Source organism: Euprymna scolopes, chromosome 16, assembly GCF_053919585.1.
Source record: "Euprymna scolopes isolate OS-2025 chromosome 16, ASM5391958v1, whole genome shotgun sequence".
NCBI lineage: Eukaryota > Metazoa > Mollusca > Cephalopoda > Sepiida > Sepiolidae > Euprymna > Euprymna scolopes.
The window spans coordinates 129,214,697-129,230,870 of NC_136497.1; the positions used below are offsets into that span (position 1 = coordinate 129,214,697).

At 31.8% G+C, this 16,174-nt stretch overlaps 1 protein-coding gene across 2 annotated transcripts in view; it reads right to left on the reverse strand.

Moving 5' to 3' along the window:
* The window catches only part of LOC145296074 (glutamate-rich protein 3-like), a 91,753-nt gene that overhangs the window by 38,845 nt on the left and 36,734 nt on the right, over positions 1 to 16,174 (reverse strand). For both annotated transcript variants that reach the window (XM_080142193.1, XM_080142192.1), the window contains exon 5: positions 8,016 to 8,211. In XM_080142193.1, the coding sequence (XP_079998319.1) occupies positions 8,016 to 8,211 (196 nt within the window). The remainder of the gene's footprint in view (positions 1 to 8,015; positions 8,212 to 16,174) is intronic.

Sequence of the window (16,174 nt, forward strand, 5' to 3'; positions counted from 1 at the left end):
CAACTGCTGTAGTTGCGAAACGAATTCAGTTTCCAAAAATAACACGTACATTAGCATGACTCGAACCAACATCTCTGGTCGACTAACATGTCATCTATTCCTCGAATAGCTTCATTTATCAGCACCTCACAACACACGACACCCCGAAAACCGAATTTAGAGACATACTAATAAAAAACAATGTCATTTTAGCTGTCTCATACTGTGATGTGCGCCTCCCAATTATTGAAGCCTTGTTAATCCGTATCAACAAAAAAAACGATTAACCAAACTCAATACAAAGCGGATGACACGCTTAAATGCTTTTAAGTATTTTAAACGATTTTAATCGTCTTTCTATTCAATTCATTACCTTATACTTTATTATTTTTCATCACTCGCCTGAGGACAACTTATGGAGGTCGAAAACGTTCGAAAATACGGCAAATTTCTTTTTACACTTGAACAGAATATTTGGAAACTAGTCCGTCAAAAAGTTAAAATGGACTGTAAAAGACACAAACAAGGGTTGTCTCTGCTCTTCAATGAAACGTGCATAAAGGAGAAGATGCTACGCAGATACACATTCATACACGTGGACTGATGTGTATACACGTGGTCGAGCTCCTTTAAGGACCGTTAAGTTGTGTATCTACCTTTAGTAGTTCTTAACCGTGCCTGTGTGTGTCTGTGTGTGCATATATACGTATTAAGAGTTCACAATACCTTTTTTTTATTATCCTTTGTCTTCTGGGGTGCAGTTCTTTGCGTCATTTGTCGATGACCTGTAAAGAAACATTCAAGACAAAAACACGACACCCATTTTCTAGCAAGAATCTCTTTATTCGCCTACAAGAGAAACCAAGGTTTCCTTGCATTGCTCACTTGAACTTTCTTGCGTTTTCGTCGACACATCTTTTCTGGCCCTCCTGGTCTCGAAACTAACTCTATCTTCGATCAAGTCTGACTATCTACCAAACTTCAATTCCAAGCAACTCTATACTCTGAAATATCGCATGTGCGTTTCTACTTATATTAAGGTGTATGTGTGGGGGTTGGTAAATCCCACTAACCGACCCACACCCAAAACGCACTTTCTAGCATGCAGACGCACATTTTGTCAATCAAAGTCTCTGAGTTTATAAGTGTCACCGGCAACCCCTTTGCCCTCTCTGCACTTACCCGACACAAGTAAGTTGGGTTCAAATCATTACCATGTTAACCGCGTTACTGACACACAACAACTAGGCAAGTGAGCTCTAAAATGTTTACCAATAATTAACCAATAAGAATCATAATAATTAACCTATAAAAATGTTTACCAATAATTAACCTATGAAAATTATAATAATAACCCAATAAAAATTGTAATAAATAACCAATAAAAATTGTAATAATTAACCAATAAAAATTGTAATAATTAACCAATAAAAATTGTAATAAATAACCAATAAAAATTTTAATAATTAACCAATAAAAATTGTAATAATTAACCAATAAAAATTGTAATAATTAACCAATAAAAATTGTAATAATTAGCCAATAAATATTGTAATAATTAGCCAATAAAAATTGTAATAAATAACCAATAAAAATTGTAATAATTAACCAATAAAAATTGTAATAAAGAACCATAAAAATTGTAATAATAAACCAATAAAAATTGTAATAATTAACCAATAAAAATTGTAATAATTAACCAATAAAAATTGTAATAATTAACCAATAAAAATTGTAATAAATAACCAATAAAAATTGTAATAATTAGCCAATAAAAATTGTAATAATTAACCAATAAAAATTGTAATAATTAACCAATAAAAATTGTAATAATTAACCAATAAAAATTGTAATAATTAACCAATAAAAATTGTAATAAGTAACCAATAAGAATTGTGATAATTAGCCAATAAAAATTGTAATAATTAACCAATAAAATTGTAATAAATAGCCAATAAAAATTGTAATAAATAGCCAATAAAAATTGTAATAATTAACCAATAAAAATATATAAATTCAACTCGGAGAGTCAATACTAAATCATGTTGGTTGGTTATTTTGTTTTACGGCATATCAACCCTTTTATTTTAATGCCGACTCCAGTGATTGGAGGGGAGGAGGGAGAAAAAAAAGAGAAACCTTCAAGTTCTTGCACATGTTTCTTCAAACGTTTATTTATGTTTGGTTTGGCTGTTTTGAACCGTAGTCTTCGGGGTTATTTCATATTGAGGAGGTTATTTTGTAGATGTTTGCTATACTTGGTTTGTATAGTTTTATCACATATTGATGCTGATTTGTTTGTTGTGTGTGTTTAGATGTTTTGTATATTTCCACATTTGTTGTAATAAATGTTTAGATTTTGTCGCATATTCCATTAAATCTGGGAATGAGATTTATAACCTGTAGTTCTGTGATTATTGATCTTATGTTGTAAATGAATAACTTCTAAAAAAAGTGAATACATCTGTGTTTGTTTCATTTATTTATTTATTTTAATTTTTGGTAAGAAAGTACATTAAAAGAATCATTTTTTGGATCGGAAATTAGGCTAAAATTTTTCCCACTTCCGATATTGATTCTAATACCACAACATCTTCCAATTAATCGTCCCAACATAAGTTATTAATGATACTTTGTGAATGACTAGAGTCATCGCCCTTAAAAAAAATTATCTGACATGTCACAATTATTTTTCTTTGAGTGTAAACTGCAACCGTCTCTTTATTATATTTTTTTTTACATTCGTTGCCCCACCACCCCCACCCCCCTTCTCGCCCAACAAGGTATATTATCACTGACGAGTGCAAGGCTACTTGGATAATAAAACTTTTATTAATGTTCCTATTTACAATGCCTCCCCACGGGACAGAGTTAGACACCAGGGTCGTTTTTTAATGTGGAGAAAAGGAACAAAAAATTAAAAATGTCTCAGTCGTGAAGGATTTCTCCTTCGCTGACAGAGAACAAGAAATTGAAGTGCAGCATCTGAAGAACAGATATTACACTTTGATCTTGTCCCGAAGGCCAAAAATTATAAACTTTGTAACATTAAATACATTGAGAATATTCCCTCTATCGAGCTAAAAGATTACTCCCACCTGAGAGTAATCTGTACCCCTACAAGGCCACCATTCGCCCATGCATGGAGCATTGTTGCCACATTTGGGCTGGTGCATCTACCACTAGTTTCTACTTCTTTGGATGCTTGGGATAAGTCCAAAAAAGAGTTTTCAATCTAATAGGTTTCACTTTGTCAAGTAAGCTCTGTGGGAACATGATGAGAATTAGAAGCGAACCGGATGTTAACGCATCCACCATGAGAGACAAAATGAAAACTCGTCTTTTGCACATGGCTCCACGCATCGCTTCCGCTTGGGAAGAAAAAAACAAGATAACCACAAAATAATTATCGACCAATGGCAGAGCTCCGCGCCTAAAATAAACACCTCAAATATCACAGTCGCTGGGAGCTGGTTTGCCACTATAAAATGAGGGGACCAAAAAGAGAGAGAGGAGATTTTCCCTGCTGCGTCAGTCAACGCACGGACGGATTCTCCCACCCGACCTAAGGAGATGAAGAAGAAAAAGAAATAACGCACCAGTGAACTGAAGCCGACTACGCTCTCATGTTATGGGCCAAACGCCTTCAATTCTAAACAATGCCTAATTCACACAAACCAAAGAAGGGAGGAGGAAAAAGAAGGCGAAGACGCCGGGCTGCTAGCTGCTGATAAAAAAGTCACTCGCTTTCCAGTTACAAGCCAGGATACGCATCACCGACAGCAGGATGACCGGCCTACCCTAACCCTCTCCATTGTCCAAAAGATAAGTTACATTTTACGAACATTCATTCCTTGTCAATTCATACATACCTACAAGCATTTTATAAACATTCATTCCTTGTCAATTCATACATACCTACAAACATTTTACGAACATTTATTCCTTGTCAATTCATACATACCTACAAACATTTTACGAACATTTATTCCTTGTCAATTCATACATACCTACAAACATTTTACGAACATTCATTCCTTGTCAATTCATACATACCTACAAACATTTTACAAACATTCATTCCTTGTCAATTCATACATACCTACAAGCATTTTACGAACATTCATTCCTTGTCAATTCATACATACCTACAAACATTTTACAAACATTCATTTCTTGTCAATTCATACATACTTACAAACATTTTACAAACCTTCATTCCTTGTCAATTCATACATACCTACAAGCATTTTACGAACATTCATTCCTTGTCAATTCATACATACCTACAAACATTTTATGAACATTCATTCCTTGTCAATTCATACATACCTACAAGCATTTTACGAACATTCATTCCTTGTCAATTCATACATACCTACAAACATTTTACGAACATTTATTCCTTGTCAATTCATACATACCTACAAACATTTCACGAACATTCATTCCTTGTCAATTCATACATACCTACAAACATTTTACGAACATTTATTCCTTGTCAATTCATACATACCTACAAACATTTTACGAACATTTATTCCTTGTCAATTCATACATACCTACAAACATTTTACGAACATTCGTTCCTTGTCAATTCATACATACCTACAAGCATTTTACGAACATTTATTCCTTGTCAATTCATACATACCTACAAACATTTTACGAACATTTATTCCTTGGCAATTCATACATACCTACAAGCATTTTACGAACATTCATTCCTTGTCAATTCATACATACCTACAAACATTTTACAAACATTCATTTCTTGTCAATTCATACATACTTACAAACATTTTACAAACCTTCATTCCTTGTCAATTCATACATACCTACAAACATTTTACGAACATTCATTCCTTGTAATTCATACATACCTACAAACATTTTACAAACATTCATTCCTTGTCAATTCATACATACCTACAAGCATTTTACGAACATTCATTCCTTGTCAATTCATACATACCTACAAACATTTTACGAACATTCATTCCTTGTCAATTCATACATACCTACAAGCATTTTACGAACATTCATTCCTTGGCAATTCATACATACCTACAAACATTTTACGAACATTCATTCCTTGTCAATTCATACATACCTACAAGCATTTTACAAACATTCATTCCTTGTCAATTCATACATACCTACAAACATTTTACGAACATTCATTCCTTGTCAATTCATACATACCTACAAACATTTTACGAACATTCATTCCTTGTCAATTCATACATACCTACAAACATTTCACGAACATTCATTCCTTGTCAATTCATACATACCTACAAACATTTTACGAACATTCATTCCTTGTCAATTCATACATACCTACAAACATTTTACGAACATTCATTCCTTGTCAATTCATACATACCTACAAGCATTTTACGAACATTCATTCCTTGTCAATTCATACATACATACAAACATTTTACAAACATTCATTTCTTGTCAATTCATACATACTTACAAACATTTTACAAACCTTCATTCCTTGTCAATTCATACATACCTACAAACATTTTACGAACATTCATTCCTTGTAATTCATACATACCTACAAACATTTTACAAACATTCATTCCTTGTCAATTCATACATACCTACAAGCATTTTACGAACATTCATTCCTTGTCAATTCATACATACCTACAAACATTTTACGAACATTCATTCCTTGTCAATTCATACATACCTACAAGCATTTTACGAACATTCATTCCTTGGCAATTCATACATACCTACAAACATTTTACGAACATTCATTCCTTGTCAATTCATACATACCTACAAGCATTTTACAAACATTCATTCCTTGTCAATTCATACATACCTACAAACATTTTACGAACATTCATTCCTTGTCAATTCATACATACCTACAAACATTTTACGAACATTCATTCCTTGTCAATTCATACATACCTACAAGCATTTTACAAACATTCATTCCTTGTCAATTCATACATACCTACAAACATTTTACGAACATTCATTCCTTGTCAATTCATACATACCTACAAACATTTTACGAACATTCATTCCTTGTCAATTCATACATACCTACAAACATTTTACGAACATTCATTCCTTGTCAATTCATACATAGCTACAAACATTTTACGAACATTCATTCCTTGTCAATTCATACATACCTACAAACGTTTTACGAACATTCATCTCCTTTGTTAAATCACATTCCATCCTACGAACACTTTGCCACTCCTAATACAAATTGTTGGTAGTAAATAAAGTCGGTTCTCAACCTTCAATATTCGTCTGTCTTTAATTATATGGAGTCAGAATCTACACACTTCCAACGTTGGTCATTTCATGTACTCTTTGTTGTGGCCTCTATGGCATCTTTTCCTACCTCTAATCCTCTTTCATAAAAACCTGGAGGTCATAGCTCCCTCTGTCTCAGCACCACAATATTGCATCTTTGTGCCTGTTTTACAAGTATTTTAATGAAATGTGTTCTGATGGACTCGTTGCACTAGTACCCCCTCCACGTACATATCCCCATGTTGAGGTTCCTAAAAGCCAGAATGCTTTCTACTCTAATAGTTTCTTCCGTCAAACAGCTATACTTTGGAATTCCCTTCCTACTACCATCTTCCCTGGCTGTACTGATGTGCAGAAGTTTAAATATAACGTGAACCAACATCTTGTTAATCTTTCCTAGGCATGGTCCGAAATTGTAGCCCCTTATGTCCAAGTGGCGACATGCCTTGTTAGGGGGTGAACGCAATAAAAAAAATTTCTTTTAAGTAATCGTAGCTTTCTTTTCTTTTCGTTTTCTAATGTTAATTTTTCTTTGAATATGTTATGACTACGGTTATGACAACAGCATATTCGTTTTATTGTTTTGACTCTCGAGTGTGTATCCGTTGATATCTTATATGCTTTTATATAGAGTGATGTGATTCTCTGTTGATTAACTGTGTCAGATATATACTTGTTGTGGACCAGGATATATATACCCTAACTCGCTACAAGAAAAAATAATGAAACGAATTGAATGAAGGAAACAAAGAACTCAAATGATGGAATAAAATAAACATGTCGTTTATTTTCTGTTGAGAAATGAAAGTCTTGGATGTACACGTGTTTATTCGGCCGTTGATGACTACGCACGTGGAAGGAAAGGGAAATCCAATAGAGAAACGCGAAGTGGCAAGCCGGCCTGTAGAAAGAGAGGGTTAAGCTCAGTAGAGCGTCACGCATATGTCTGTTTTGATGGACCAAAGCCGAAGGGGAGATATAGTGAGAAAGTCAATCGAGGTTATGGAGATAGAAAGCGTATAAAGTGTACATACTGTCTGTTGGCTTTTTGTCCCACATAGTAGCAAGTGGTGTGAGGTACGCGCGTGCGCGTGGTCGGTTCGTCGACTCAACAGGTCGAACGCTGGTCTGGACGAAAAAGGGAAGTTGCCAGGTTTTGTTGACTTTTATACTGGGGTCAGTGTTCTGACTGCGCATGTCTGGCTTTCACTTTAAAGGAAGTGACGTCACAGCTCGGGTGTGTGTGTGTGTATGCGCATGAATGTGAGTGTGTGTATGAGGATGTGTATATGCGTGCGTGCGTGTGTGTGTGCGTATATGCGTGCGTACGTGTGGGTGTATATATGTGAAGAAAAACATGTTCGAACATGTGTCAGATATATACTCAAGAGTGAAAACAATGAAAAGAATATTCTGTTGTCATAACCCTAGTTATGATCATTGCTACGTTAAAAATAAGTCATCGCAGTTTTCTTTGATAAAAATTCTAATTCCTCTGAAACTATCGTCGAATGTCTAACAATTTCTTTAACAAAAAATAATATTCTTTTAAGTTGCGTTGTTTCCGACGCACGAAATTCTCTTCTGAATAAAAAAAAAAAATGAATCCTTTAGTCAAACAGAGTTATTTCCCTTATATTAAGCGACATTTTTATACAAAAGTGCCCCAGTTTGTTTAGAGTAAAAATAAAAATAAAATAAAAATATGAAAAATGAAATAATAAAATGACAAATACCCAAAGCTTTGTGTTTTCCCAAATAAATCCAAATAGGCTTTTGTTTGTAGATGATTTGTTCTATATGAACTTCTATTTCTTCTTCAGCTTCGTTTTCGATTTCGATCAAGTCATTATCATCACCCAAATACTGCATTGTCATCAATGTTTTTATGTGTGCTGACGGATCCACGGGTTTTTCACAAACATGTTCAAACTGTAAGGTAAAAAAAAACATATATACTATGTTTATTTATACAAAGGTTGTTAGCTACATATATGCATACATGTTTCTGCAATGCTTCGTTTTACAGGTTTAGGGAATTTCCCTAATAAAATAAAATAACACAATTCTATGAACACATGACAAACAACTTCTTCAACTTAACAAGGGAAAGGTTTATTCGCAAAGCGTACTTTAGAAAGAAAGGAAGGAAGAAAGTAGAGTCGGGTCTCCACTGCCTTACGAGGTAGTTACAGCCAGTGGCTGTCGTCAATACCTTTAGTAGGGGCAGCGAAGCGAACAGACGTCTAGCACCGTCGAAGGCTGGTAGCGTAAGAGCGAGAGTTTTCTTCTGGGACCGGAAGCTGTCTGGTCCCTAGGGGTTAATTCGTATTCATGTGCAAGTCCTCAGATTGGACAGTTTAAGGCCGCATCACTCACTCAGAGGAAGCGAATGCGCGAGAAGAAAAGGGGTCTATTTGTGTCTGCTACACAGGCATCGCTTCGTCAGACCGTTATGTTGATTTGAGAGCACAACACAAGAATAATAAATTATTCGGATACAGAAAGTTTTATCTAAAAAAAATTTGATGAAAACCGGTTTTCTTGTTTTATTTATTTATTTACTCCAGACCAGCTACTAGTTTGGCCAGTTGCGTATAAATTCCAAGAGCGATAAGATCCTTCTATTATGTCTGAAACTGACACAACGTTTAACGAGCGAGATCAGAAATGCACCACTCTACAACTCATACTCGCTACCGATCAAAGTTATTACAAAAGAACCATTGCCAGCACCCTCAAAATGCAAATCCAGAGAGTTCAACCCCTGAGGGCACAGCTTTACATTATGTTTTTGGTGTGGTTTCAAGTGCCGACCACATCATGCCACCTCACATCTTCGAAGTCGGCATGAAAGTCAACACCAAAGTGTACCTGGATGTGGTGAAGAGTGTGGTGATCTACTGGGGCAATCGGGTGGCCGTTGGCAAACTCTGAGTCTGTCAGTAGGACTCGGAGCCGGCCCACAAGTCCAAAGAGAACCAGGTTTGGCTTCAGAAGTAGTGCTACGACTTTGAACCCTTCTTTCACTGGCCTCTCTCCTCCACCAACTTGAACCCTTCTTTCACTGGCCTCTCTCCTCCACCAACTTGAACCCGCTGGATTACTTTGTTTGTTCATATGTCGAGAACATCACAATCATGATCGCCGCCATCCGCCAAGTATTTGCTGAGCTCCCGCCGGCACTTGTTGGAAAGGCATGCTCCCAGTTCCGGACCCGTATCGAGGCGGTGATTGAGGTTGAAGGCGGCTAAATTGAATCAATATTAGCTCTACTAGTTAATCAAGTTATCCGAATTGATTTTTTTTCATTAAAAGTTTTAAAATAAAGCTGTAGTGTTGTTTTCTTAATGGCGACATCTTTATCGTCCCACCCTGTAAAAATCGATTTATAGTTTTCAAAACCGTCAAAAGTCAGTTTTTCTCATAAAGCTTATGTAATTGTTTCAGCATAAAATAAAAAATTAAAAAAATTATATCCAATCAAACGTACACACAGAAGTCATCTCCAAGAAATTAAGAAAGTTATCAAGATTAAAAAGATAAATAGTTAAAGACTTAGTTAAAGAAATAGTTAAAGAAATAGTTAAAAACAATATCTGTTTCTGAAGTAGATGATAATTTTCATAATATGGGAATGCAGTTAAATGTGAGCAAAAAAGTCTTAGGGGTAGATAAGGCATGATAGATCATTTTCTGTATTACGTTTCTTATTCATCATTTTAATAGAGTTATCTCCCTTTAATTATTTTGATAGAGTTCCTATTTACAATGCCTCCCCATGGGACAGAGTTAGACACCAGGGTCGTTTTTTAACGTGGAGAAAAGGAACAAAAATAAAAATTGTCTCAGTCGTAAAGGATTTCTCCTCCACTGACAGAGAACAAGAAATTGAAGTGCAGCATCTGAAGAACAGATACGATATTTATTTGCTTCCCCACCGAGCAAATTAGGCACAAGGTCGATTTTTAATGTGAGGAGTGAAGGGGAAATGGGGACCAACTCCCCGGGAAGTAGGGGAGCTGGATAGTGACGATTGGTATGAAGGGTTGCCCCTATATTGACCAAGGTCTTATCTGTGGGGGTCGCCCCCACATAGGATCTTTGCTTGCAGTATCTGCCGGAACAGATACTACACTTTGATCTTGTCCCGCTGCTTTAGATAATGCCTTAATGGGATTATCTCCCTTGCAATATTGGTGCAAACCTTCATCTAAATTCTAACAAAGTATGTTGAAAAGACTTTTACTTATGAAAAACAATGTTCAGATAAAAATTAAAAGTCGATATCGCAACGATTTCTTTTAAGGAAAATTTCAGAAAATTAATTGATAATACATATGATTAAAAATGTGACATCTTCGAGGCAAAGCAAAATTGTAATCGGGTTATCGGGAAAAGTTTGTCACAAGTTCTACCTTCTCCAGTTATATTGGTCGAATTCCTGAATATCTCGCATGCTTTTCATTTTTTTTTTAATAGAATTAATGATTAAATGTAGGAAGTTCATTTTTTATTATTTGAGGTACAAGTGAAAAAAATAGTTCAGTGTAAAAAATAGTGTAGTTCCGTAGTGATACCGCAAGGACATCCCAAGGAGTAGTTTTTTTTTAATCTATTTATATAATTATAAAACTCAAATGACCTTGCAACTGGTGTTGTAACCCAACATCCGGTTTACGACTTCCGGTTGCGGATACGTACATAAACAAATAATCAACGTGAAAATAAAACGTATTGCTTTACTATGTACGTTTTCAGGGTCCCAACTGTTTTTGTTTTTTTGTTGTTGTTTTTTGTTTGTTTTTGTTTTCGCGTTTAGATTATCTAAATAAACAATTGTTAATACTTTCTGCATTTTTTTTACATCGTTCATTTCCGTATTACGTTTAAGTTATTTTAACATAATTTTCTTACAAATAAATCTACTTCAACCCGTTGACAGGCATAAGAGCATTTTACAACGGCGATTTACCCACGGCCTTCATTTTTTTTTTCATTTATTCTCCATTTTTTAATACACCTTTCTTAAAAAACATCCATAAATTTTCTTCTACACTACCAACATAAATAAATAACCACCAAAATATGTTTTTTTTTAAATTTTCGTTACAAATAAATAATCAACGCGACAATAAAATGTATTGTTTTACTGTGTACGTTTTCGCCGTCCCAATTGTTTTTTTTTGGGTTTTTTCGCGTTTAAATTAAAAGATACATCAAAATTTGAATTTAACTTTAAGTATTATGGTATCTGTTCAGAGGACATTTACTTTAATTATGGCAAACCACTTATAATCCAATATCTGTAAGTTTTTTTTTGTTTTGTTTTTTTGCTTTTTTTAAAATTAGCAATTATAAACAGAACGGCTCATAGAAATCTATCTATATTCTTTTTTCATTTTAATATACTTTAATAGAAATGTTTCTTTAATGTCATAAAAACTATTTTCTTTGCGTCACAAGTGTCACGCTCATACATTAATTCCGTAGCTCTCTCTCTCTCTCTCTCCCTCTCTCTCTCTCTCTCTCTCTCTCTCTCTCTCTCTCATATATATATATTAAGGAATTTTTAATATTTCTTTCTGAGTTTCCTGTTGAATAATAAATTCTTTTAAATTGTAATTTGCAGTCTTTAATTTTGTTCTTATAGATACGACACGATGTGTAAATTATATATATATATATATATATATATATATATATATATATATATATATATATATTAAGTAATGTGATTTATAATTTAAAAATTAAAAAAAAAATTTTTTAATTTAAAAATCAAATTTTAATTAAATTAAAAATCAGTTTCATAAGAAGGAACAACAACAAAGTCAATTATCTGTACGATCGTTTCGGAAATCCGTGCTTTTTATTTGTGGTATACATGAAGTTACGTAGAACAATTATACATAGTTTTTTTGGTAAGCACGGTCTCCTCATCAGCAAATTTAGGAGGATTTCTATTGAATTGAAAAGACACCAAAAATAAACCTAGCATTAAAAGTAAGGCAGATGAATCTGAAAAATTGAAGTAAAAGGTTTGGATTTAAAATTTATAAGAAAATTAGTATAGGTTAGAGATGGAAATGAGTAGAAAAAAATTTTTTTTTTTTTTTTTTTTTTTTGAATTTACATAATAAATTTGATTTAAAAATATATAGATATAGTTACCTTTTAGTTTTTCTTTTTTTGAAATCAGGAACTGTATTTAAAGTAGTCATTTAGATGTTTGCTATAGCTTTTTATTTTATTGAATGATGAATTTTAAAAGGGCGACGCTCGTGCAGTAAATTGTTTCCGTTAGCATATTTTGATTTAAAGACGCTACAGTTAATATCTATAGAGAGAGAATATTTATTTTGCAAGTTTTTAAGGGGAGATAATTGTCATGTGTTATTGGCTTTATTTATTATTTGATTTACGAGTCTAAGGGCGGTAATTGGTCTAATTTAATTTATTAAAAAAAAAAAAAAAGTAATCTATTTTTACTAATGAGTAATTTTTAATGATTTAAGGTGGTTTATATTTATTAAATTTAAACCAACGTTTATGATTACATGATAGAAGCTCATGTCTTGAATTTACTAGTTTGGTTGTGCTTTTTATATCTTCATATTTTAAGATTTTTAGGGTTTCTTTTGTACATAATGTACAAAATTTATCTCCTGGTTTATATGATTTGCAAGTCTCAATTATTTGCCATTTTAAGTTGAAAGAAATATTGCTATTTTTTAGTTGCCAAATATAGTTGGATAGAGTAGTTTGGTTTGATAGAGAGTTATTTTTAAAAGAATGTTTGTGCGTTGAAATTCTATGTTTTATTGGGCCAGATGTGGAACCAATATATATTACCTCTTGATTATTATGATTATTTTCCGTTAGGTCTATTGTTGGATTATAATGTGGTGGGTTGGTTAGTAATTGATCGGTAGATTGATTTAAGTTGGTGTTATTATTTAATCTGGTAGTTGAGTTATGGCTGTTGATAGGTTCTTGTATATTTGGAGTTTTTGATACTGTGCAGCTATAGATAGCATTTTTAATTTTACATGAGCCTTGTAGGGGACATTTATGTTTTCTTCTACAGTTACAGTCCGATGTATTTTGTATAGTTGTATTTTGTAGTTTATTAATTTTATTATTATTAGAGCTAATTATTTTCTGATGAAGGTTAGGCATAGTAGAGTAAGAGACTTTAATTGTGTTCTTATTGAAAATCTTATTATATCTATGGGGGGCTTTAAAGTTCTTATCTAATATTTTAAAAAATTCTCTAGCTATGTTTGTTTCTAGGTTTTTGGAATACGGGGGGTTGAACCATAGGATCTCCTTGTGTCTATTCTTACGTTTGCGGGTTTTAGTTTGTTGTTTATTTATATTATTACCTAATATTTGTAGTTTGGTTTTATCTTTTTTTGTCTCCTGGTTATTTTTCTTAACTCGTATACGGGAAGACATTGCCATATTATATGTTATTACGCTCTTAATAGGTTTATTTTTAATGCAGTTTATGTTTCTATCATTTTCATTTGTGAATTATATCCAGAGTTTTTAAGGGCTTCATTATAGTATTTTTCATTTTTGGTAAATATTGATTTAGTAGAAGACAGTCTACAAATTCTTAGAGCGATATTGGGAACTATTGATTTTAATATTGATTTAGGGTGGTTTGATTGATTGTGGACATATAGAAGTGATTGGTTAGGTTTATGGTATGGTTCAAAGGTAGAATTTTCAAGATTTAAGGTTATGTCTAAGAAATAAACAATTTTTTTTATTAGGGTCGATTTTTATACTAAGTCCATAATTTTTAAATAATTTATGTAGAGCTTTAATTGCTTTTTCATAATTTTTATTAGTAGAATTCGTTATGAAAAGTGCATCATCTCTATATAGCCCTCCTTCAAGTTTGAATTGTTTATGGAGTATACAATGTATTTCATTTAAAAGGAAAAGGCCAACTATATATATATATATATATATATATATATATATATATATATATATATATATATATATATATACGCGGTCGGTACACAAACACATTATAATTACAAATACTAAAATATTAAACTGCTCAGTTGACAGTGCAGAAGTAATTATTGATTGTGTGTGTGTGTGTGTGTGTGTGTGTGTGTGTGTGTGTGTGTGTGTGTGTGTGTGTGTGTGTGTGTGTGTGTGTTTAAATAACTGCACGATGGACAGAAACATATAGTTACGGAGAAAACGAGTGTTTATTTGCTAAAGTGATCCGCCTTATATTATTCGTATTAGAATTATCTCCCTTATATTATTTATATTATAATTATATTATTCGTATTAGAATTATCTCCCTTATATTATTTATATTATAATTATATTATTCGTATTAGAATTATCTCCCTTATATTATTTATATTATAATTATATTATTCGTATTAGAATTATCTCCCTTATATTATTTATATTATAATTATATTATTCGTATTAGAATTATCTCCCTTATATTATTTATATTATAATTATATTATTCGTATTAGAATTATCTCCCTTATATTATTTATATTATAATTATATTATTCGTATTAGAATTATCTCCCTTATATTATTTATATTATAATTATATTATTCGTATTAGAATTATCTCCCTTATATTATTTATATTATAATTATATTATTCGTATTAGAATTATCTCCCTTATATTATTTATATTATAATTATATTATTCGTATTAGAATTATCTCCCTTATATTATTTATATTATAATTATATTATTCGTATTAGAATTATCTCCCTTATATTATTTATATTATAATTATATTATTCGTATTAGAATTATCTCCCTTATATTATTTATATTATAATTATATTATTCGTATTAGAATTATCTCCCTTATATTATTTATATTATAATTATATTATTCGTATTAGAATTATCTCCCTTATATTATTTATATTATAATTATATTATTCGTATTAGAATTATCTCCCTTATATTATTTATATTATAATTATATTATTCGTATTAGAATTATCTCCCTTATATTATTTATATTATAATTATATTATTCGTATTAGAATTATCTCCCTTATATTATTTATATTATAATTATATTATTCGTATTAGAATTATCTCCCTTATATTATTTATATTATAATTATATTATTCGTATTAGAATTATCTCCCTTATATTATTTATATGATAATTATATTATTCGTATTAGAATTATCTCCCTTATATTATTTATATTATAATTATATTATTCGTATTAGAATTATCTCCCTTATATTATTTATATGATAATTATATTATTCGTATTAGAATTATCTCCCTTATATTATTTATATTATAATTATATTATTCGTATTAGAATTATCTCCCTTCGCATATGATTACGGAGAAAACGCTTTATAATGACAGTGTAGTTGTAGTTGTGGTACTGACATGTTATTTAAAAGGAAATAAATATTTAAACTGTTTGCTTCTTTTTTGTTTTAATATACGAATTTCCACATAAATCCATCGTCTTTAAATTTCTTGCCTATGTGCTCCGATTTTTTGATCGACGAAATGTTGCTGAATATTTAACGGAAGAATGACGAAAACTGAGTTGATTTGAATTAGTGTAAGATTTCCATTGGCAGGAATAGATTACTGAGCAACCTCTTAACTAATTGACTGTTAGATTTAAAAGCTAGGGTCAGAGTTAGAGTTAACGTTTTTTATCTGTATCAACTCGAAAGGTGAATTTGAGATGCTAAAACTTACACAATTTAAAAATGGTTTAAAATTCACGGTCAAACTTTCTTTTTTTCTTCTTTTTTTTGGGGGGGGAGATATTAATTATTAATTTGTATTTTTAAGAAGTTTTTGGCCCCCCATCAAAACGAGGGTGGGTCTGTAAATTCAC